This window comes from Chrysemys picta, chromosome 6 (assembly GCF_011386835.1).
Source record: "Chrysemys picta bellii isolate R12L10 chromosome 6, ASM1138683v2, whole genome shotgun sequence".
In the NCBI taxonomy this organism is placed as follows: domain Eukaryota; kingdom Metazoa; phylum Chordata; order Testudines; family Emydidae; genus Chrysemys; species Chrysemys picta.
Window position 1 is genome coordinate 90308451 of NC_088796.1, and position 22091 is coordinate 90330541.

General features: G+C 39.9%; 1 protein-coding gene across 4 annotated transcripts in view; it reads left to right on the top strand.

The window, feature by feature from the left end:
• KIF27 (kinesin family member 27) overlaps positions 1 to 22091 on the top strand; it is a 45116-nt gene that overhangs the window by 9887 nt on the left and 13138 nt on the right. For 2 of the 4 annotated variants that reach the window (XM_005296818.5, XM_005296817.5), the window contains 11 exons: positions 1750 to 2726; positions 8801 to 8944; positions 12316 to 12522; positions 13037 to 13212; positions 13646 to 13779; positions 14423 to 14578; positions 15714 to 15919; positions 16376 to 16573; positions 16940 to 17050; positions 20324 to 20500; positions 21169 to 21384. In XM_005296818.5, coding sequence (XP_005296875.2) covers positions 1750 to 2726; positions 8801 to 8944; positions 12316 to 12522; positions 13037 to 13212; positions 13646 to 13779; positions 14423 to 14578; positions 15714 to 15919; positions 16376 to 16573; positions 16940 to 17050; positions 20324 to 20500; positions 21169 to 21384 — 2702 coding nt within the window. The remainder of the gene's footprint in view (positions 1 to 1749; positions 2727 to 8800; positions 8945 to 12315; positions 12523 to 13036; positions 13213 to 13645; positions 13780 to 14422; positions 14579 to 15713; positions 15920 to 16375; positions 16574 to 16939; positions 17051 to 20323; positions 20501 to 21168; positions 21385 to 22091) is intronic. The other 2 variants (XM_065599439.1, XM_024103355.3) reach the window with 2 other exon arrangements.

The window sequence follows — 22091 nt, forward strand, 5'->3', positions numbered from 1 at the left end:
CTTGTAGCTCGAGTTGGAGGGATAGCTCAGTGGGTTTGAGCATTGGCCTACTAAACCCAGGGTTGTGAGTTCAATCCTTGACGGGGCCATGTGGGGATCTGGGGCAAAATCAGTACTTGGTCCTGCTAGTGAAGGCAGGGGGCTGGACTCGATGACCTTTCAAGGTCCCTTCCAGTTCTAGGAGATGGGATATCTCCATTAATTTATTTATTTAATTTATTTAATCTAATGGCCAATTAGATTGAGCACAAGTGACGAGCTGGGCTCTTGTCGGTCACGATCCGATGCTCCGAGGCTTTCCAGGACTGAACCCGGAGTTCCATGGCAAAACACCCCAGCTTTATAGTTGTAAATTCCCATTTGAGTCCATGCATTTTGCAATGTCATCCTGTAATCATTAGTCCTTAAGTGGTGTTATCATTTGATGGTTATTGTCGGGCTTCCCATCATTATCTCCTATTTGTTGTCTTGCCTTCAGGGGTGCCTGCCTCACCTCTGAGGTGGTCAATGCTGCTAATGTGTTTAGCATCAGATACAATGGATGTTTTCTGATTTGTCTCCTGGTCTTTCCAAGTCTCTCACTTTTTCTTGACATCTGGACATTTGTGATGGCTTTCACACCTTATCTTTTCCTGATGCATGCATTCCTCATTCACACAATCTCTTACAGAAACTTTCAAAGGTATACAGACAGCAGTATTGTATATTCAGCAGAATACATTGTAAATCAAGCCTTGCTAAATCTTATAACAAACAATTCACATTGGGGCTTCAGGCTCTCAACATTCCTCTAATCTCCTTAACATAGATATAATACAAGATCCTGTCTCTTACTTACTAAAACCTTAAAACTAAGAAATGTATATTTAACTAGAGTGCCTGATTTGTAATACATATAGGAAACCATAGTAGACATTATAACTTATCCTAAAACAAAAGGGTGACCATAATCAGTCATAAGGATTGTTCTGGTCTGTCATTCCTTTCTGCTATTCAAAAAGGGTGGCTAACAGGATGAAATCAAATCATACATTTAATTCTCATGGGACACTATAAAATCCTGCTCCTACAAGTAGACATTTGAAGAGCTCAGTAGTCAGGAAATTCAAAATAATTGCTTGAAGTAAGTGTTACTTGGTCATATTTCCTAGATATGTAGTAAGGTATAAACATTAATACCCTCTGGTCCAATCCTGCAAATGAGCAACTGAATAGTTCATTGACTTCAGTCGGACTACTCACATGAGTAAAATTACTCACAAATGTAAGTGTTTGTTGTATTAGGCCGATCAACAATAATACAAATATTATATAGGTATAAAATGAGAAAGTTATGACTTGTGAGAACCATAACTTTGAATTTTCTATCTTTTGTTCGTTTAAAGTCTTCACTGTAACCTTGCATTTGTTGTTTTCTTTTTTGTATTGATTTAAATAAAGTCTCAACAAGCTTTCTGGTAAGGTAAAAATGCATTTTATACATACGCTAAAGGTTTAATATGCTGTATGTAGTGCTTCCATTAATATAAATTTTTCTTATCGGTATTTGCTGTGAGCTCATATGCTAATATGAGCTTGTACACATTATTACAGCTCTTTTTTCCCCCCTCCCCCCCGGATTTTTAGTATTTTTTGTGTGGATTAGTTTGACTATTCATGACTTTATCTAAAAACTGTTTTTCTGTAAACTTTTGCTGAGAATCTAGTGTTAACCCATTATTCATGCTTTCTTGGGCTTGATGTTTGTAGTGATTGTTGGTGCCAAGGATTGCCAAGTGGAAAGTGTGGATGAAGTGATGAGCCTTTTAGAAAGTGGGAATGCAGCTCGCCACACAGGTACGACACAAATGAATGAGCACTCCAGTCGATCTCATGCTGTTTTTACCATCAGTATTTGTCAGCAACAACCTGCACAGTCTCCGAAAAATGTAGATGCTGCACAAGGCTCATCTCTGAGATCAGGCCAGATCATTGCTTCTAAGTTCCACTTTGTGGATTTGGCAGGATCAGAAAGGGTGACAAAAACAGGGAACACTGGTGAACGGTTCAAGGAATCCATTCAGATCAACAGTGGCTTATTGGCTTTGGGAAATGTGATAAGTGCTCTTGGAGATCCAAAGAGAAAAAGTGTACATATCCCATATAGGGATGCTAAAATTACTCGTATTCTGAAAGACTCCTTAGGAGGAAATGCCAAGACTGTCATGATAACATGTATAAATCCATCCTCATCTGACTTTGATGAGTCTTTAAATTCCCTCAAATATGCCAACAGAGCCAAGAATATTAGAAATAAACCAGTTGTAAACTATAACCCTGAGCGGGACCGGATTGATGAAATGGAACTTGAGATCAAGTTGCTCCGGGAAGCTTTGCAGAATCAGCAGGTTAGTGTAATGAGCCATGCTAGCCAGGGATCACAGGATATGAGTGAAGATAGAACTCAAATTCGTTCTCTTGAGGAGCAGCTTTCCCAGCTTCAGGTGGAGTGTTTCAACTACCGAAATTGCATAGAGGAAGCGTTTCCCTTCCTAGTTGAACTAAATGACATTGCCAGCCTAACAAGGAGTCAACAAGAGAAACTGCGGGATTGGATCAACATGGCACAGGAGATAAGGAAGGCAGCTCTTGTCATGCCACGAACTGATAGTGGAATTGGAAATGACCAAGAGGAGCCACATCATATCACAATTCTTCAACTGAAGAGGGAACTAAAAAAATGCCAGGTATTAAACTATAACTTGTCAATTTAAGTATTGTTACATGAAAGGGTAGCCCGTTAGTAGAATTCACATTAGACTTTGAAGTTTTAAAATCCTTAACCCTGTCATCTGCATTTTATCTTGGGTTTTATATAGTTAAATAATAGCAGCATTGCAGAATTCTGTTTGCCTGCTCACCTCATTTTGATAGGTGATTAAAACATTAATCATCATTGTGTTAGAGGTGGGCAAATAGGTTTTATGCTCAGGATAATTAATTTTCATTACACCTTTAAAGAGATTGAATAACAGTATGATGACCTCTCATCTGTTAGTTCTTTCCTTTATAGTGATAATTGAAGCTGTCAAGTTAATTGAGAAATCTCATTTTATATCCCACCAGTATAACTTAATGTATCAGAGCCACAGACAAGTTGACAACATAGGTCATCTGATGCCAAGTTGTACGAAGCTACCTACTTACTTGGCCTCAACCCTGTAGTTTCAAGTATCAATGTCGAACCTAGTACTTATTATTAAGCCAGTCCTTCACATGAATGATAAAAGCTATCAATTAATCGCAGTTAACGCATGCAATTAACTCAAAAATATTAATCGTGATTAAAAAATTAATCGCGATTAATCGCATTTATAACAATAGAATAACAATTGAAATGTATTAAATATTTTTGGATGTTTTTCTACTTTTTCAATATTGATTTCAAGTTGCAACACAGAATACTAAGTGCACAGTGCTCACTTTATATTATTTTTTATTACAAATATATGCACTGTAAAGATGGTAAACAAAAGAAACGATATTTTTCAATTCACCTCATACAAGTACTGAAGTGCAATATCTTTATCGTGAAAGTGTAACTTACAAATGCAGATTTTTTTGGGGGGGTTTACATAACTGCACTCAAAAACAAAACCGTGTAAAACTTTAGAGCCTACAAGTCCACTCAGTCCTACTTCTTATTCTGCCAGTTGCTAAGACAAACAAGTTTGTTTACATTGACGGGAGATACTGCTGCTTGCTTCTTATTTACAATGTCACCTGAAAGTGAGAACAGGCATTCACATGGCACTTTTGTAGCCGGTGTTGCAAGGTATTTACATGCCAGATATGCTAAACATTCATATGCCCCTTCATGCTTCAGCCAACATTCCAGAGGACATGCTTCCATGCTGATGATTCTCGTTAAAAACTAATGCATCAATTTAAATTTGTGACTGTACTCCTTGGGGGGAGAATTGTATGTCTCCTGCTCTGTTTTACCCGCATTCTGCATATATTTCATGTTATAGCAGTCTTGGATGATGACCCAGCACATGTTCGTTTTAAGAACACTTTTTCACAGCAGATTTGACAAAAGGCAAAGAAGGTACCTATGTGAGATTTCTAAAAATAGCTACAGCACTCGACCCAAGGTTTAAGAATCTGAAGTGCCGTCCAAAATCTGAGAGGGACGAGGTGTGGAGCATGTTTTTAGAAGTCTTAAAAGAGCAACACTCCAATGAGGAAACTACAGAACCACCAAAAAAGAAAATCAACCTTCTGCTGGTGGCATCTGACTCAGATGAGGAAAATGAGCATGCGTCAATCCGCACTGCTTTGGATCGTTATCAAGCAGAATCCATCATCAGCATGGAAGCATGTCCTCTGGACAGGTGGTTGAAGCATGAAGGGACATATGAATCTTTAGCGCATCTGGCACATAAATATATTGCAATGCCAGCTACAACGGTGTCATGCGAAGGTCTGCTCTCACTTTCAGGTGACATTGTAAACAAGAAGCAGGCAGCATTATCTTCTGCAAATTGTAACCAACCTTGTTTGTCTGAGTGATTGGCTGATCAAGAAGTAGGACTGAGTGGACTTGTAGGCTCTAAAGTTTTACATTATTTCATTTTTGAATGCAGTTTTTTTGTACATAATTCTACATTTGTAAATTCAATCTCTTTATCGTGAAAGTTGCGCTGCAGTACTTATATGAGGTGAATTGAAAAATACAATATTTTTGTTTTTTACAGTGCAAATATTTGTAATAAATAAATATAAAGTGAGCACTTTACACTTTGTATTCTGTGTTGTAATTGAAATTAATATTTGAAAATGTAGTAAACATCCACAAATATTTAAAATAAATGGTATTCTATTGTTTAACAGTGCGATTAATCATGATTAATATTTTTAATTGCTTGACAGTCCTACTTCAAAAATAAAAATACTTGACAAAAAGTTGTTCCTTTCTTTTAATTGTCGGATCCTTAGTTGACTGAGAGCTGTAACACTCAAGGAAAAAAAAGATGAAATGAGTTTCTCAAAACTGCAGCTTTCTTTTTTGTTGTTCATTATTCACAGGTTTTCTTATCATAGCACTTCTTAGACATGTACTTCTATGTTACATATCAGCCTTCTGCTTTTTGGTGCCATAACATTTCTTTTCAATTCTCCTGCTGAGGTGAGAATTTTGAAGAAGGCATGAGATTCTCAGCAGGACTGCTATCTAGGAGGAGGTGAGAGAGGAACTCTGGTGCTGGCAACTTTGAACAGTTCATTCTCAGAGGCAGACATAAGGTTGCAGCCTTTCAGCTCATAATAGTGCTAGACAATGACCTGCTGAGAGAGAGAAGAGCTCTCTGCCATCTCAATCATGACTTCCCCTCCTCCCCCCCCCAAAATACTACATGATAAACATACATAACTTTTCCGGGGACAGCCTCTTAGCAGATGGAACTTTTGGAAACAATGTTATGTTAACATGCTGTGTATGGATAACAAAAAGTAAACCATGCAGCTTTAACCAAATCAGAAGTTAATGGTGTAACTTAAGACATTTGAATCAAGAGTTGAAAACTGACTGAAAGTGGCATTAAAAGCATAAGAACATTAATAATAGGTCAACAATAACAACTGAATCTGCGTCTATATCTTGTGATAGAAGGAATCTTTGCTCCTATGTGTTATAAATAGTGCAACAAAATGCATGTTTTGTTGGGGAAACCTACTGTGAGGTTTGCACATGAATTCTGATCCAGTTTATAGTTTCTCTTTTGGGAAATGCCTATATAAATTATGTCTTCCAATTACTTTCTCATAATTTGTTTAAAAGGAAACATGTGCCTCTACTCTTGGTTCCTTTAACTCTGAATTATCTTTCTCTCTGCTTGTGATTTCCCCCTCTGGATTATTTTAAACCTCCTACTTCTCTAGAGAGTCTAGGCTGCATGTTTAATTGCTTACAGGTAAGGTTGCCAAGCAAACCACTCCTCCTTCTTGTTGCTGTGTCTCAAGCAGGGAGAATTATCCTGTTTTGCCTCTTTTTAGCAGTGGCTAAACTAGATTTATAAACCATAAACAAGAATATAGTAGAGCAAGGAAAATGTTCTAAGATTTCTAGCTCAATTTGTCAAAATATGCTTCCTCAGTGAATGGTTCCAAGTATATATTCATATTCCACTTTACTGTTCCTCATTAATAATGCAAATCATAGTAACATTCTAATTTTGATCTTAATTTTTTTTAAAAATATAACCCTATAATGGGGAAAATGAAATAAGATTTATCAGGCTGTTTTTTTTCCTCCCTATGAATGTTAAGTAAAGTTATTTGGATATGATAAATGCTTTAGCTTAATTCATTATCCTCTTCTATTTTAATAATTAGCATTATTTATTGTAACATTTTCTTGATGTAGCTGTATTTTCTTTCATGTACATAAGAGTGCAGCTTTCTGGCATTTGAATGTAAAATGAAAAAAGAAGTAAATGGACAACATACTACTTATTCTCACATCTCGCCCACAACAGGCACATTTATCTTTATTAGCAGCTGTTATTTTCTCTACTATTAATTAAGCCAGGTCAGAATAGGAAGAGGGAATTCTTGTTTTTCAGTGATTGCCTGGAATCTGAATGATGTTACAGGTCCAATGTGGGCCAGGAAATTGAAGTGTCAGTTAAGTTTTGAAGTGACCGAGACACTTCAGTGCTTTGGTGCACACAGTCAGAATAAAGTTCTACCTTGTAATGGTTCATAAATCGCTTAGATGATCAGTTTAAATAATGTTAAAATTTGGCCCATCTCAGTGTACTTGGCAGCAAGAGGTAGGTAGAACAGCTGTAACCAGGCTAACCAGTCCTGGATCATCGAGATGACTCAGGCCTGTTCTGCATGTGAGTGATTCAGAGTTGCTTTTTGGATGTAGAGCTCATGTAAACAAACCTCTGACCCCTAATCAACTTTGTACATGCCCTGTCAACGCCCTTCTCTCTGCTGTGGTCCTGGGGAGGGTACGGAATCCCTCATCATCAGCTTAGTGTCAGGAGAAATGGAAGGGGCATACTTTTGTTTTGGTTTTTTTACTGGGGGGGTTGCATATTCCTCTGTGCGTGGTTCGATCTGAGCTGTGAATCATCAGTCCCCATAATTACTAGGTGGGACATTCTCAGCCCCCTTTCCACCCACAATCTCTTTTCTTGGATGGTATTTCTGTTTTTAAGCTGTTCCTTTTTAAGGGTCCTTTGGCTAATTGTCATTTAGCTGGAGAGGAACCTGGTCTTTGTTGTAATTGCAGCTGAGGTACTGAACATGCTCTGTGCTTTCCTGGAGTCATTCACCAGTGCTCAATTGCAATATGTGATAGTTGGGGTGGAGGGACTATGAATCTGCTCTGGGAAAAGTATGGTTTTGGGGAGCCCATTAGGTGTGATAGCCTCATCACAGAGACTGTTTCTCCTCTCCCCCGCTCCCCCCTCCCCCAATCTACCAAGCATCTATGGCTGCAGAGCTCAAGTACGCTATGCAGGTACTGCAGCCCCTCCACTATGGAAGTTGCTTAGACCAACATTGGATCATATACCTGTAAAGACATCAAAATAAATTTTCAAGCCTATTCTGACTTTATTCATGTGGTTGTCATCACAGTTGTAGAACAAGGAAGGCAGTGTTAGTTTCTTCATTATTTTATGAGAGATTTTCACTACTCTTGCAGTTAAAGTGCGTGAATCTTGTGACTGAATTTTACTGCATGCTGAAAGCAGCATTGTATTTATATACCATTGCATACAGTAGTTCTGGTTACTGGCATTTTTCTTAGAGAGTGTAATGGCATGCACCTACCTCTTGCGAGCGTCCCCTTCAGGTTGGGTGTGTCTGCAGTCTTTAAACAGTCCTAGCCCTAGGACCAGGCCGTACTGTCAGGGCTTCTTCCCTGGAGGCAATAGTTTTGACCTCTCTGGACCCTTCTGGCCCCAGCTCTCCAGCTGGGCCCCTAAGTACTTCAGATTCCCTTCTTGGGGTTTATCACTGTCCAATTCTAGGCTATTTCCCTAGTGGCCTATAGTGGGAGGAGGGAACCCAGGCCCACCCACTACTCAGAGTCCCAGACCAGGGACCCTAAGAATAGTAGCCATATGCCACCATGTCCCTTTAACAAAAGTGTTTTTAGTTCCCTGGGCCACTTCCACATGGCCCCAGCCTTCACCAATCCTTCACCCTTACCTTAGGGCTCTTCTATGTTCAGGCCCAGCAGCCAGCCAGGAGCTCCTTTTTGCTCCCCCAGTCCCTGCCAGCACTGAGCTGTCCATGGTGCTGCAGTTCTTTGACCAGCCAGGAGCACCAGGTGAACTCCTCTAGCTCCATCAAGGAACTGACTCTGGTCTGCACTGCTGCTCCTTTTATACTGATTGGCTAGCCCCTTGCAGCCTCCCCCGATTGGCCATATCCCACGCAGTCTGTCTATGCAGCTTAGAAGACCTCTCTACTGCTCTTCTTCTGGGACGGGTGTGGCAGGACCCCGAGGCCTCCACGTGGGGGCCTCTGGGCCTGTTCCACCCCATCATAGGGAGAAAAGAACTTATCAAAAAAAGGTCAATAGATGATGAATAAAATTGAGGGAATAAGTAGAGATACTGCATCATCAAGATCTACTAGAATCAGCACATCATTTATGGAAAATCTACCAATAGTGTACCTTGGGAAATTTTGCAGTTCAGATCTGCTTTTCTTAACACCATATAAAGAATTTCTTCATTCAGTTGGCAGAATAACACCTTTCCTATCCCCACCCCATCTCCTTTTTGTTATCTAGCAGGCTTTAGCTACAGACGAAGAAGTATTTGGTCAAAAGGAGCTTGAGCTGAAGGTATTACAGGATCAAATACTAACACTGATGCAGGAAAATCAAGAACATCTAGAATCTTTTAAAGAGGCACAAGAAACAAATAAATTACAGGTAAGTTTTCCTCTTGCACATTTTACTGTGTAAGTTTGGTTCAAATAAGATGCATATTAGAATGCAGTAATTACAATTTAATAGTTATTAAAATTTGGGCCAAATTTTGTAGCCCTCAGGCAAAAGTTATTTTCTTATCAATGGTAATTTTGTCTGACTGTACTATTTATGCCTTAGCTTCCATAACTGTGACCAATTATGAGAAAATTATCTTTGTCTAGTCTTGTCTAGTGGCTAAAACATAGGACTGAGATTCAGGAGATCTGTATTCTAGCCTAGCTCTACCACAGACTTACTGCATAACCTTAGGTGAATCACTTAATGTCACTTGTTCCCTGTCCCATCCGTAAAACAAGAACAGTAATATTTACCAACATTACTGGAGAGTAGTGTCTCTTAATTCTTCAATATTTGTAAAGCTTTTTGAGATCTTTGGATGGAAGGAGTTATAGAAATGTCTGTTGTATTACAATACTAAAAAGTTTAGAAGTGAAATCTTGGCGCTACTATATTCATTGAAGTTAATGGGAGCTTTGTCAATGGGACAGGATTTCAGCCTAAATATATAGGAAGATTGCCACCCTGATTCCTGTGTTAGCAATAGTGGAAACACTACTTGCCTCTCCATTTGGAGCATTTCGCAATAAAATAATTACGATGGTTTAGGCAATTGCCTGGTAGCCAGAGGTCCATCAGATCACAAATGGAATATTCAGTATATTTCTGCTAAAATTGATTGTCTCATAAGATCCACAAATATTACCATTCCCTAAAACTTATGAAGAAAATAAGTTGTAAATATTCCAAGTATGGGAGAATCAGTGCTGTTCTCCTCACTCTCCCTTTTCTGTCTTTATCCCATCTTATCTTCCCTTCTCCTTCTCCCTCTGTTGATGCCTTGTGAGCAGGTCACTGAGTAATGTGACATAAAAGGTGAGTAAGCCAATTATCACCTTCTTCCTCTCTTGCTCCTTCTCTTCCTTTTCTGCAATTTCTGGTGAGGCACAGGTAGTTTTTAACTTAACTAGCTACAGTGAGGTAAAAACTACCTGTGCCTTGTCTCCACTGGGGTTTTATGCTGAGATAGCTATGAAGATGAGAGAGCTGAAAACAGGTATTTTTTTTACATCAAAATGGATTTTACACGGAGATAGCTATCTCAGTGTAAAATCCATTTTGATGTAAAAACACGCCTGTTTTCAGTGAAGATAACACAAAGGTTAAGAGATTTGCCTAAATCATACATCAAGTCAGTGGCAGACCCAGGATTAGAATTTGGGAATTCCTGGCTAACTTGTAAGTTCACTAAACCAACTCTTTCCATTTAAAATAAAAATAAAATCTATGAATCAAATAGTTTTTTAATGGCATTCACAGGAATATGTGATTTGATTGGCACTTCCAATTGGATCAGAACTGTAAAAGTAAATTGCAGTACATATATGTGGTATTATCTGCAAATATCATATCATGTGCAACTGAATGTTGCCTGACACTTACCATTATAAGACCCTGTTTTCAATAGGCTATAAACTTTCCAAACTTAAAGCAGTTGGGCTAAAATTTTCCATGTTGGGTGTGTCTGATTTATTTATTTTAATTTCAGCTGAAACATTTCAGTCATTTTTGAGAATGAAGTTAGGGAAAAATACATTCTTTTTCTATGTTAAAAAGAAATTCTTACAAACGTTTAGCTGCGAAATTCTACTGCTACTGTGTTTTGGAGCAGGGACTTGAAATTTGGCAGGGGATTTCCCTGTTGTTCCCATGGAAAAAACATTCAAATCTGGCCAATTTTTAATCCTTTGAAAATTTGTCAGTTTGCACATGATCAGTGGAGACTTGTTAAGCATTTTCAGCTAAATTTCTCAAAGATTCCATGTATACTGAGACTGCTCCATCCTGGGGAATCCGGGTCTGAGCAAGATTTCCCCTGCAGCTGCTTCTCCCGGCTTCTATGAATCACTGGTGCCGGCACCAGAAGTAAGAGCAGGGAGACTGTCTCCATTGTGATCCTCCTGTTCATACGCAGGCAGCATGAGGAGGACATAGCTTGTCTATGGCTATGTCTACACTACATGCTTTTTTGGTGGCATGTAGAGTGTGTACTTGGGTATTCTCCCTCCCCGGGGCCTCCCAGCAGGGGTTTAAGTAGCAGTGTAGACAGTGAGGCATGATTTAGGCAAGGAGAGTACAGACCTGCGTGAAGGGTGTGGCTATGTACCCAGCTACATAGCTTACACGGTTCTTTGCTCGCCCAAGCCAGGCCTTCCTGTCTACATTCCTATTTTTAGCTGCGTAGTGTCCTGCTGCCTCCCCACTGCTGGAGCGTTTTCCCACTACAGGAAAAGACTCTGGCAGTAGGGAAAGTCTCTGGCAGGGGGGGAAAGCAGTTCCCCACTGCAGGGAAAGACTCCGACAGCAGGGAAAGTCTCTGGCAAAGAACAGGCAGCAGGGAAAGGCTCAGATGGGTAAGAAAGATGCACTCAAAATAGGACAATATTATATATGTTTTATAATTAAATATCTTCATATTGACTGTCTTTTATTGACTGTCATATTAACTTCTCCATTGTTAGTTACCCAGGTTTTGAAGGTGTTATGAAAGATGTGGATCTTGGTGAGGGATTTGAAGAAAGATCAGATAATTACTTTATGGATCAGTTCAGAGATGATGGTTCCTGAATAAGGGGCAGTTTTGAACAATGCACAAAGATTCTTGTGGGAAAGGCAGAAAGTAGGTTCTCCAGATTAGCATCACTGGCAGAGTTGTGTGGGGCAGGCAAGATCAAACCAAAGTCCTGATCCTGCAAACGTTTATGTGCATACTTTTATTTGTATGAGTTCACTTACTTGAATGGAACTACGTGCTGAGCAAACATACACACCATGCTTTAGGATTGTAACTTCCATTTTGAATATCAATTTTGGCTGACTCATATTTTGTTCTTTTCCAGTTATGCATCAATAAAGCAAATATGGACTCATAAGTATCCCTCCAGCTCTTGTTAATCTTAAATAACATACCTGAGATGGGCTTTTCTGAAAGGGTTAATGACATGTTTTTAACAAGCCTTTTTGAAACTTGTTCGTTATGTGGTGCATATTTTTAGATCAATTTAATTAAAATTATATGTTTTAGAATTGAAAGATTTTGCAATCAGCTAACACCACCATCAATTTTCTGTTTGAAGTTAGCCCTGGTGCATTGCATAAATTTATGCCTTGCAAGAGAATTTAGGATCAGTGTGCTACACCAAACACAGCACCCTGCTAATAGCTTTACCGTTCAAACCAATGTGTTTTTGGTTAGAGTAATGTAAATATAAGGTAGAGTTGGCACCTATTAGGTTTTTTTGTTTGTTTTTGAGAATGAGAAAATGGTGGAGCAGCAACTCCTTATTGATCAGCTGAAAGATAAGTTAGAGAAGCTTACCGTGACTACAGCCTCAGTATCCAGAGATGCTTGTGGAGATGGGCCAGCTGCTGTGACATCTGCAAGAAGACCATATAGTGTGCCACTCACTAATAGTTTAGTACATTCCATTCATATGGCTCCAGGACTGGAGCCCCGAAAGGTAATGACTAAACACATTTTTTGTTTTTCTCCTTCATTTTGTAATTATTCTGATTTTGGTACAAGAGTTGAAAGGCGATACTAACAGTTGTATTGACATTTTCTGCTTATATCCCATTAAGTGTGAAATGTTAATTTCTGATCTGTGGCAACGTACACAGCACCAATTTATCCAATGCAAATATATTTGTACAACCTCCAGTACAAAGGGGCTGCACTCCTGAGTGGGCTTTTAGGTGCTACTAAAATATGAATAATTACTAATAATGCTATATTTATTCTGTACTAATTCCAAGAAAAGAGTGCTATGTACGTACTTGCCAGTATCCCATTCTGTAACAATTGGAACCAAATTCTCAAAGGTTTCTCCAAAAAGAAATCCAGAAAACTTGCACAACCCCCCTCATTTTTAGCAGATTTATGTATGAAGTCCATTTGAAAAATCCGCTCTAAATATTCCTAGCTTTCTGCAAGTGACTTTGCACCTGGTTTTTATTTTTGGGGTCTCTTGGAAGGTACACACCAGCCCTCCTACTTACTCATTGGCCCGAGTAATGGCTGGATTTCAAACTCGCAGGCAAATGATATTGGGTCATATAGAAGACCAAGATGAAGTCCTTCACTGCCATTTCTCTGATCATAGTGATGAAGAAGAAAGGAACACCGACAGCAAAAAGAAATCAGCATTTAGGTAATCTTTTTGTTGTTGTTTTATTCAGTCTTTAAAGCTTTCATTCAAAAATAGATATTTAATGGGTATATTCCTACCAAATACTGGCATATCATGAAGCCAGTTTACAGTGTTTTATGTGAATTTGTAGAACCTCCTGACATCACAAAATAAGTTAACACAATAGGTATTGCTAATGACCTACTCTATTCCATTTAACATAGCTTTAGATTGAATGCCTCCTCACTTGAATAAATATGTCTTGCATAATGTGTCTTGAATAAATATGTCTACTTGCAGGACCTGAGGGAAGCAGGTGGTGGTAAAAGTAGATTTTAGCATGCAAGTCTTTGTAGATTCGGGACCTAGTGCATTAGGATTACATAATCTGGCATGACATTTTAAAAAAAACCAAATTTGGAATATGGCTTGGTTTTTCTTTTTTTTTTCGTAGGCGCTCCATAAACCGCACATGGACACGAAAACAGGCTCTTCTTTGTTCTCCCCTTCAACTGGATGATCTACAATTCCAAATGCACAAGTCCAATTTACCAAATGAAACCATACTGCAGACTGACACTGTCACAGGTAACAATTACAAATGGAAATTATGAGATACCAACATGCTTATGTCACACCATGAAAATTTACATTTTTAGTGTTGTTACAGTAAATTAATCTTTTCCATTCAAACATGCACTTTAAAATAAAAATACTTTTGATGTCCTAATTTGGAATTGTTTTTAAACACTTTTTTCTGAAGTACATGTGAAGTACATTCATGTTCTTACTGGTTGGTGCTTTAAAAATAATATATAGCATTTATATAGTGTGCCACATATCCAGAGCACTGTATAGATATTTAATTAATCCTCACAACACCTTTGTAAGTGATGGAGGTAAGTTGCATTATCCCTGTTTCACAGATAAACTGAGACAGAAAAGTGAAGCAACTTGTAGAAGGCCACATGTGGCTGTAAGTACATTATTCTCACCCACTGATGCTCCAAAGGGGAATGTTAGCCAAGGATCTTTCTTTCTCAACTTAGTGCTCCTACTCTGTATCCTGTCCTGATTTTGTGCAGATGGCAGGTGATGAGGAAGAGACTCCCTGTATCCTGTCTTTCTGATTCCCTCCCCAGTGTATATGCAGAGAATAGGCCAGAATTTCGTCCTCTGGTAGATAGCATGTTCCAGATCTTTCTTCTCAGCATTGCCCCTTTCTTTCAAGGTGAAGAGATTGAATGCCTCCATAAGAGTCGTGTAATAAACATGCAGAAATTAAAGAATTCAGAGCTGAGACTCACCGAGGCCAAGAAAAAGATGAGAGAACTTGCACTTAATATCAAAATGAAGGAGGAACTCATTAAAGAAATAGTAAAAACAGGTAACTGACTTGTGTAAAGCACATTTGAATTAAAAACATATACAGTAGAACCTCAGAGTTGTGAACACCTCGGGAATGGAGATTGTTCGTAACTCTGAACTAAATGTTATGATCTTTCCAAAGTATACAATTGAACATTGACTTAATACAGCTTTGAAACTTTACTATGCAGAAGAAAAATGCTGCTTTTAACCATCTTAATTTTAAATGAAACAAGCACAGAAAGTTTCCTTATCTTGTCAATTTTTTAAACTTTCCCTTTATTTTTTAGTAGTTTACATTTAACACAGTACCATACTGTATAGTATTTGCTTTTTTTCTTTTGGCTCTGCTGCCTGATTGTGTACTTCCAGTTACAAATGAGGTGAGTGGTTGACTGGTCAGTTCGTAACTCTGGTGTTCGTAACTCTGAGGTTCTACTGTACCAATGAAAGTAAGGATTAGCTATTTAGTTGTCTGTAATTAATCTTGTTCAGTGGGGACTATTATAAAATATTTAAGTTTTTGTCACTTATGAATAATTGTTTACTAATTGTATTATGATGGCACCTGGGGCCCTAGATGTGGGTTGGGGCCCCGCCATACATTCATTAAATACCTTCATTAAATATTTGGTGTGCTTTCCTAATTATTCTGTAATTATCTCTGTACTTTTCCCATGTCATGTCCTATGGAGGGAATGTCCTTCTTGAACTTGGCTGTATTCAAATTCCTCTTGAAGATCTACTTCTACTTTGACACTTGCCAGAAACTAGCTGCCAATAATGACAAGAGTGTTACTGAGAATAGTCTATGTATATTTTTGGTAACTGGGTTATAAATACTTTGTACTATCAAGGTGAGGCCTATCAACATCTGGCATCTTATCTGTCTATTGTACTCCTTCTCCCACCTGTACCTGTTTGTTAGGGTATTCAATTGTGAATTCTTAGGGAAAGGAACTATGCCTTTTTTTCTGGTTGGAACAGGTCTGGTACGTTGTGGGTATTACCAGAAATAAATGCTAAGTAGTAATAAATTCTTTAGATGTGTAATTAAGGATTAGATTTTCATATGGAATTTGGAAATAGCGGGTTGGTTTTTTTTTTCAATAACACAATTTTTTCGAACAATTTTGTAATATTTTGTTTTTAAGGCAATGATTCTCAGTCTGTAAGCAGGCAGTATTCTTTGACAATAACTAAACTGGAACATGAAGGTGAGCAAGCCAAGATGGAATTAGCTGAAACACAAAAGCAACTTCAGGAGCTGGAGAACAAGGAGTTGAGAGACGTCGCTGAGAAAGCCAAGTTACAAAAAGAGTTTCGGAAGAAAATGGATGCAGCTAAATTAAAAGTGCAGGTAGTTTTGATTTTTGTCGTTAGGAGTTATAAATTACTGCTGTATCCCATAGAACACTTAGGGCCTAACCATCTGCTCTGTTGAACAAGTTTTATGCCAATGTGACTCCATTGAAGTCAGTGGAATTGCAGTAGATAATCAGGCCCTTAATGTACCAATAGATGGTACTTGAATGTATCTAACAATATCCTTATGTGAGAAGTGTATTTTCTTACTAGAAAGGTGGACAAAAAAGAGATTATTGGTATTTGGCAGTAGGTAAGAATGTAGGGAGAAGGTTTGCAAATCAATTTAAAGCAATCTGCTTTGTAGCACAAGGCTTCTATCAAAATGCCACACAAAATCCTAAATCTTTGCAAATATCAGTGGACTTGTTTACTGGTATCTGTCCTAAGATGTGTTTTTGTTTCTTTAAGTGTTCATGCTTTTAGACTGAAATATGCTATGTGAATTCAGGTCTTACAGAAGAAGCAACAGGACACTAAGAAGTTGGCATCATTATCCACCCAAAATGAGAAACGGGCTACAGAACTTGAGCAGACTGTGAATCATATGAGGCATCAGCAGGCCCAGCTACAGAAAAGACTGCGAGAGGAGAGTGAAAAAAAGAAAATTCTTGAGGCAGAGATTGCACAGGACCAACAGCAAATCAAAGTAAAAGGCTTTCTTTTCTGTACAATGGATAAGCATATAGTACAATTTCACCCCGTTACTTTCTCATAGATCATGATGCATAACTGTAAGGCTTCCGATAAATACAAGGAATGCCTTTCAAGATAGGAAAAATGAAGAATACGCATAAAAAATCTTTTCTCCTACAATTTTTACAAATTACTTTCTTCTTCTTCATGCGTTTTTATTTTACTATCCACCTCCTATCATTATAATACAGCTTCCATTAGTGGAATGAAAATCTTAGATCTTTTATATACCTACATGGGCTCCTTCAGAAAAAAACTAAATTTGATGACAATAGACTCAACGAGGCCAGAAAAAATAGTTTTATCTTCTTACTTACAGGAACTTCAGTTAAAGACAGAGCAACAGCAGAAAATTCTCAAACTTAAAAATGAAGAGATTGCTGCTTTTAAAAAGAAGAAAAACTCGGCAGGAACTTCGCAGCAGTTACAGGTAGCTAATTTATTCCAAATTTGGTGGGCTGTGAGAAGCAAGGGGCGGGGAGACAAAACTCATCTTCCCCCACCCCAGCTCTTGATTAGCCTTGTGGGGGAGGAGGGAAGATTCTGTTTGCTATTGGCAGAAATTGTACTCAAATCAATTGTTAGATGCCCTTTTTCCTTGAAACAGGGATAAATTGGCCACCAGAGGTAAAGAGAGAGGTAATCCTCCAGCAAGGAGCTGGAATAACTTCTGCCTGCCTGCCCTTGCTCTCAGTGATGGTTTTAATTTGGCTTTATTGTGGTACAATGAACTTAGTTTCTGGTTGGCACAGGGGTTTAAGGTTTCTGCTGTACTTTCTTAAAGGCTCTGGATTGCAGCTGATTGTCGCTCAGAGTTGTAAAAGTCTTTTGCCAGCAGCTGGGAGGGGTATTTTACCCTTTCCTTTGGTCATCCACTAGGTGAGGCTAGCTGGTGGGTTGGAGGGTGATGAATTTTTTTTTTTTTTTTTCACCCAAATGTAGACAGTTTCAAGGTTCTCTTCATAGAGCTTCTGTTACTTGTGGCAACTTTCGTGTAGCAACCTCTGTGACAGTGCCACCTAGATTATTCCAAGCCTGAACATAGGACCAAAAGTGAATGGGCAACCAAGTGCAGTGAGTGATAGGATGGGATGTAGAAAGCCTTTAAGACTGAGAACAAATTAGAGGCATCATTGTCTGTGTCCAGCTCTTCATGAGGGAAGTTGCCTATGGTCAGTATTCTCTCGAATCTCTGCAGTATTGGCTGCTCTGGCATTAGGAGGGTTGGGAGCTAAAATAGCCAGCTTTTTGGCTCTAGATGCTATTTTCAGTACTTCGTTGAATTTACGAGCTTCCCTTTCCCCAGTGCAATTCAGTTAAGTTTGAGAGAGGCTAGATGGATTTTAACCATTTATTGAAAACTACAATAGAATCCAAATATGTGATCCTGAGCTACACTACAGAAAGTAAAGTAAAGAATCTCACTCCCTGCTGGTGGTCCGGGGAGGCAGATGCACCTTCCTCTCTGTTCAGAGTCTGTCACCTCTCCACCACAAAGATCAGCTGTAACACTCCCCCGTTGATCTTAAGTTATGCATGCACCTTGTGATGGCCACAAGCAGGGCTTAAATTCAGCCAGAGCTGTCCGGAGTGGAGCTCCAGTAAATATTTTCAAAGCCCTGAGCCCTGGTGCAGTCAGTGTGTGGAACTCTTTGCCAGAGGATGTTGTGAAGGCCAAGGGTACATCTATGCTACCCGCCGGATCGATCCCCGATCGCTCTGCCGTCAACTCCGGAACTCCACCACGGCAAGAGGTGGAAGTGGAGTCGACGGGGGAGCGGCGGCCTTCGATCCCGTGCCGCGAGGACGTGAAGTAAGTGATTCTAAGCCGATCTAAGATAGGGTTACCATACTTAACAAATAAAAAAAGAGGACCCTCCACAGGGTCCTGGCCCCGCCCATTTCCCACCCCAGCCCCGCCCCAACTCCGCCCCTTCCCCGACCCCGCCCTAACTCCGCCCCCTCCTCCCTCCCACTCCCAGCCACGCAGAAAGGGCTGCCCGAGCGCTACCAGCTTCACGGTTTGCCGGGCAGCCTCCAGACCCTGCGCCCCCGGCCGGCGCAACTGGAGCCTGGGACGGGAAGCGCCCAGCCGGGGGCGCAGGGTCTGGAGGCTGCCTGGCAAACCGTGAAGCCGGTAGCGCTTGGGCTTCGGGCAGCTCCCTTGTCTCCGGACCCTGCGCCCCCAGCCGGGCACTTCCCCTCCCGGGCTCCGGCGGTGCAGGGTCCGGAGGCATGGGGGCTGCCCGAAGCCGGTAGCGCTCAGCTCTTAAACAGAGTTGGGGAGGAGCAGAGCCGCCGCGGCCGGAGGCTCTGCTCCTCCCCTGACTCTTCAGCTCTGTTTAAGAGCCGAGCTGCCCCAGTGCTACCGGCTTCGGGCAGCCCCCGTGCCTCCGGACCCTGCGCCACCGGAGCCCAGGAGGGGAAGTGCCCGGCCGGCGGCTGGGGTCCGGAGGCAAGGGGGCTGCCTGAAGCCCATAGCGCTCGGGCAGCTCGGCTCTTAAACAGAGCCGAAGAGTCAGGGGAGGAGCAGAGCCGCCGCGGGAGGGGAAGTGCCCGGCCGGCATTTTCCCGGACATGTTCGGCTTTTTGGCAATTCCCCCTGGACGGGGGTTTGATTGCCGAAAAGCCGGACATGTCCGGGAAAAACCGGACGTATGGTAACCCTAATCTAAGATACGTCGACTTCAGCTACGCTAATCTCGTAGCTGAAGTTGCGTATCTTAGATCGAATTCCCCCCCCCCCCCCCCTGTAGACCAGGCCCTAGAGTATAACAAGGTTAAAAAAAGAACTAGATAAATTCATGGAGCCATCAATGGCTATTGGCCAGAATGGACAGGGATAGTGTCTTTTAGCCTCTGTTTGCCAGAAGCTGGAAATGGGCGACCGAATCACTTGAAGGACCCAGCATTGGCCCCTGTCGGAAAACAGGATACTGGGCTAGATGGACTTTTGGTCTGAGCCACTACGGTCGTCCTTGTGTTTTTATGTCACATACACAGCATGTCCAGACATGCCCAATCATGGTTCCCTCTACTGCCAGAAAATGTGAAATGCATGCTAATAAGATAAACATTAAAATAAGGAGGACAAAGGTGCCTCACCCTGGGGACATAGGAGCATCTAAGGGGTGGCCTGTTGGAGCTCTCCAGTCCCCTAACATTGATTAAACCTGTTCAAAACAAGCCTTCAGTAGGACTTCACTTGGGCATAAGGTCCAAGCTAGCAGACCTTGATGTAGGACCAGTGCACTAGTTTTCTGACTTTGGTTGTTAATGTAGCTTTTAGCTTCTCATTTTCTTCTCAATTGCTGTTTTCTGACAAGTAAATAGTCTCGATGAAATGTAATGTAACACCCTGTACCTGAGCTATACAAGTGTTATTAGGAAAATAACATGTATTTCAGCAAGGGCTGTCTTATACGGACATGTGCATTGCAGACTTTGCAATGTAATACTGCTGTGGTTTTCCAAATTTCTCCAACCAAATAACTTAATTATCTTGAGTTCCAAATCAAGATTCTGTTGTAGAGTTACTGTTAACACTAAGAATGTCAATTTTGGATTAAGTTATAGAAATCTGAAATTGACAGAATTATTATTCTAGATGAGAAAATACTGTACTTAAAGAATGCTGCACAAAGGAGGTACTTTTGAGCCCTGACTAATACTATGTATCTCTGAATTATTTTTTGAAATGTAGAAACAGGAAGAGCAAAGGAAATGGTTAGATGAAGAACTAGAGAAGATTCTGCATCAACATCAAGAATTAGCAGAACTGGAAGAAGACTTAAAGAAAAGAGAAGCTATCATAAACAAGAAAGAAGCATTGTTACAAGAGAAGAGCCATTTGGAAATCAAGAAACTAAGATCTAGCCAGGTGCTCTATATAATACTGTTTAGCTATTATTACAGTACCATTGTTTGAGAGTCCAGATAAAACATATTAGAAAGAGAAGCAGCAGTATGGGTCTCATGTAATCTGATTTCTATCCCTGGTATTGTCACTGTAATCTCAAGCAAGCTAATCTGTTTTTCTGTACCTCCATTTCTCTGACTTTTTAAATTGGGGATAATGTAGAATAATATTTCTTCACCTTCTGTAAAACACTTTTTTGAGTTCTGGAGTCAAATTCCTTTATGTAAGTGCAAAGTATTATACTTTGTAAAATTTGGTTGATCCCTTTGCAATTTGAAAACAAAATATCTTTTTTGGCTATTATTTGGCTTTAAAAGCAAAAATGAATAGAAATTTAAACACAGATTTCTTAATAGCAGGTGTCTTTATAACAGGGGATGACTAAATTATGATTTAACTTTCTGTATGTAGAAAGTTGAAGTTGAGTGTTTCTTCACTTTTATAGCTAGTAGTAAATATTTATATTATGATAGTGCCCAAATAGCATTGGGGCCCCATTGTGCTAGGTGCTCTACAAACATGGAAAAGAGACCGTTCCTACCCTGAAGGGCCTGCAATCTAAAGTATGTACAGTTTGGTTAATTATGGGTAGCATTTTTGTATCATTTGTGGATTTGGGGTTTTTTTAGGCTTTAAACAAAGATAGCTTGAAATTCTCTACCCGCCTGAGTATGTTGGACAAGGAATTGTGTGATAAAAGTGTGCAGCTCCAGACCAGTGCCAGTGAAGAGAAGAGACAGATTTTGGAAGAAGTTCAGGTTCTTCAGAAAGAAAGGGACCAGCTGCTCAGAAGAAGAAATAGTGTGGATGAAAAACTTAAAGATGGTAGAGTGTTGTCCCCTGAAGTAAGTAAAAACAGCCATTAGCTACTGTTAGTTACTATTTTATAATATAACACACTAATCATGATCTAAACATATTTCCAAATATCAGATAAACTAGAATTGAGAAATTGGAACTGTTTTTGTTAAAATATTAAATTTTTAATTAGGAAATTCAAAGGAATTAAAGTACAACAGTAGTAGCCTGGTTTGCTAGAGAAGAAAGTTTAGGTTTGGAGGTCTCTTCCAGCTGGTGTCCTGACAACCCTCCCTTGTTCTTTTATCTGTGGCATACTGTTTTTCTTCCTTGAGCCCCTAGTGCTTCTCCTTTCTAGATGACCATCACAATTCTGTCTTTAAACTGAAATAAGACTTTCAAACCTGCGTGACTTAAATCTTTAGTTAAATCAGTGTAATTTCTTGTGTAGATTAGGCCTTAGAGACAGCTGTCTAATAGCTGCCACTGAAACTGACATCAGTACTGTTCTGGATTGGCCAGCAGGAAACGCTTATTAAAAATACATCACCCTCATGACACAGTGGTCTGACATCTGTCATGGGAAGCAAGAGACAAAACTGCCTCCAAATTTGTCTCTCACTGCAGGACAAAGCCTAGTTAAAACTTTCAAGACAGCTAGGCACATTCCGTTTCCTTTCCCACCACCCACACACTAAAAAAACAAAACTAATAAAAAGCATTGTTCTGTCTTTTTGTGTTTCATTTTCATTTT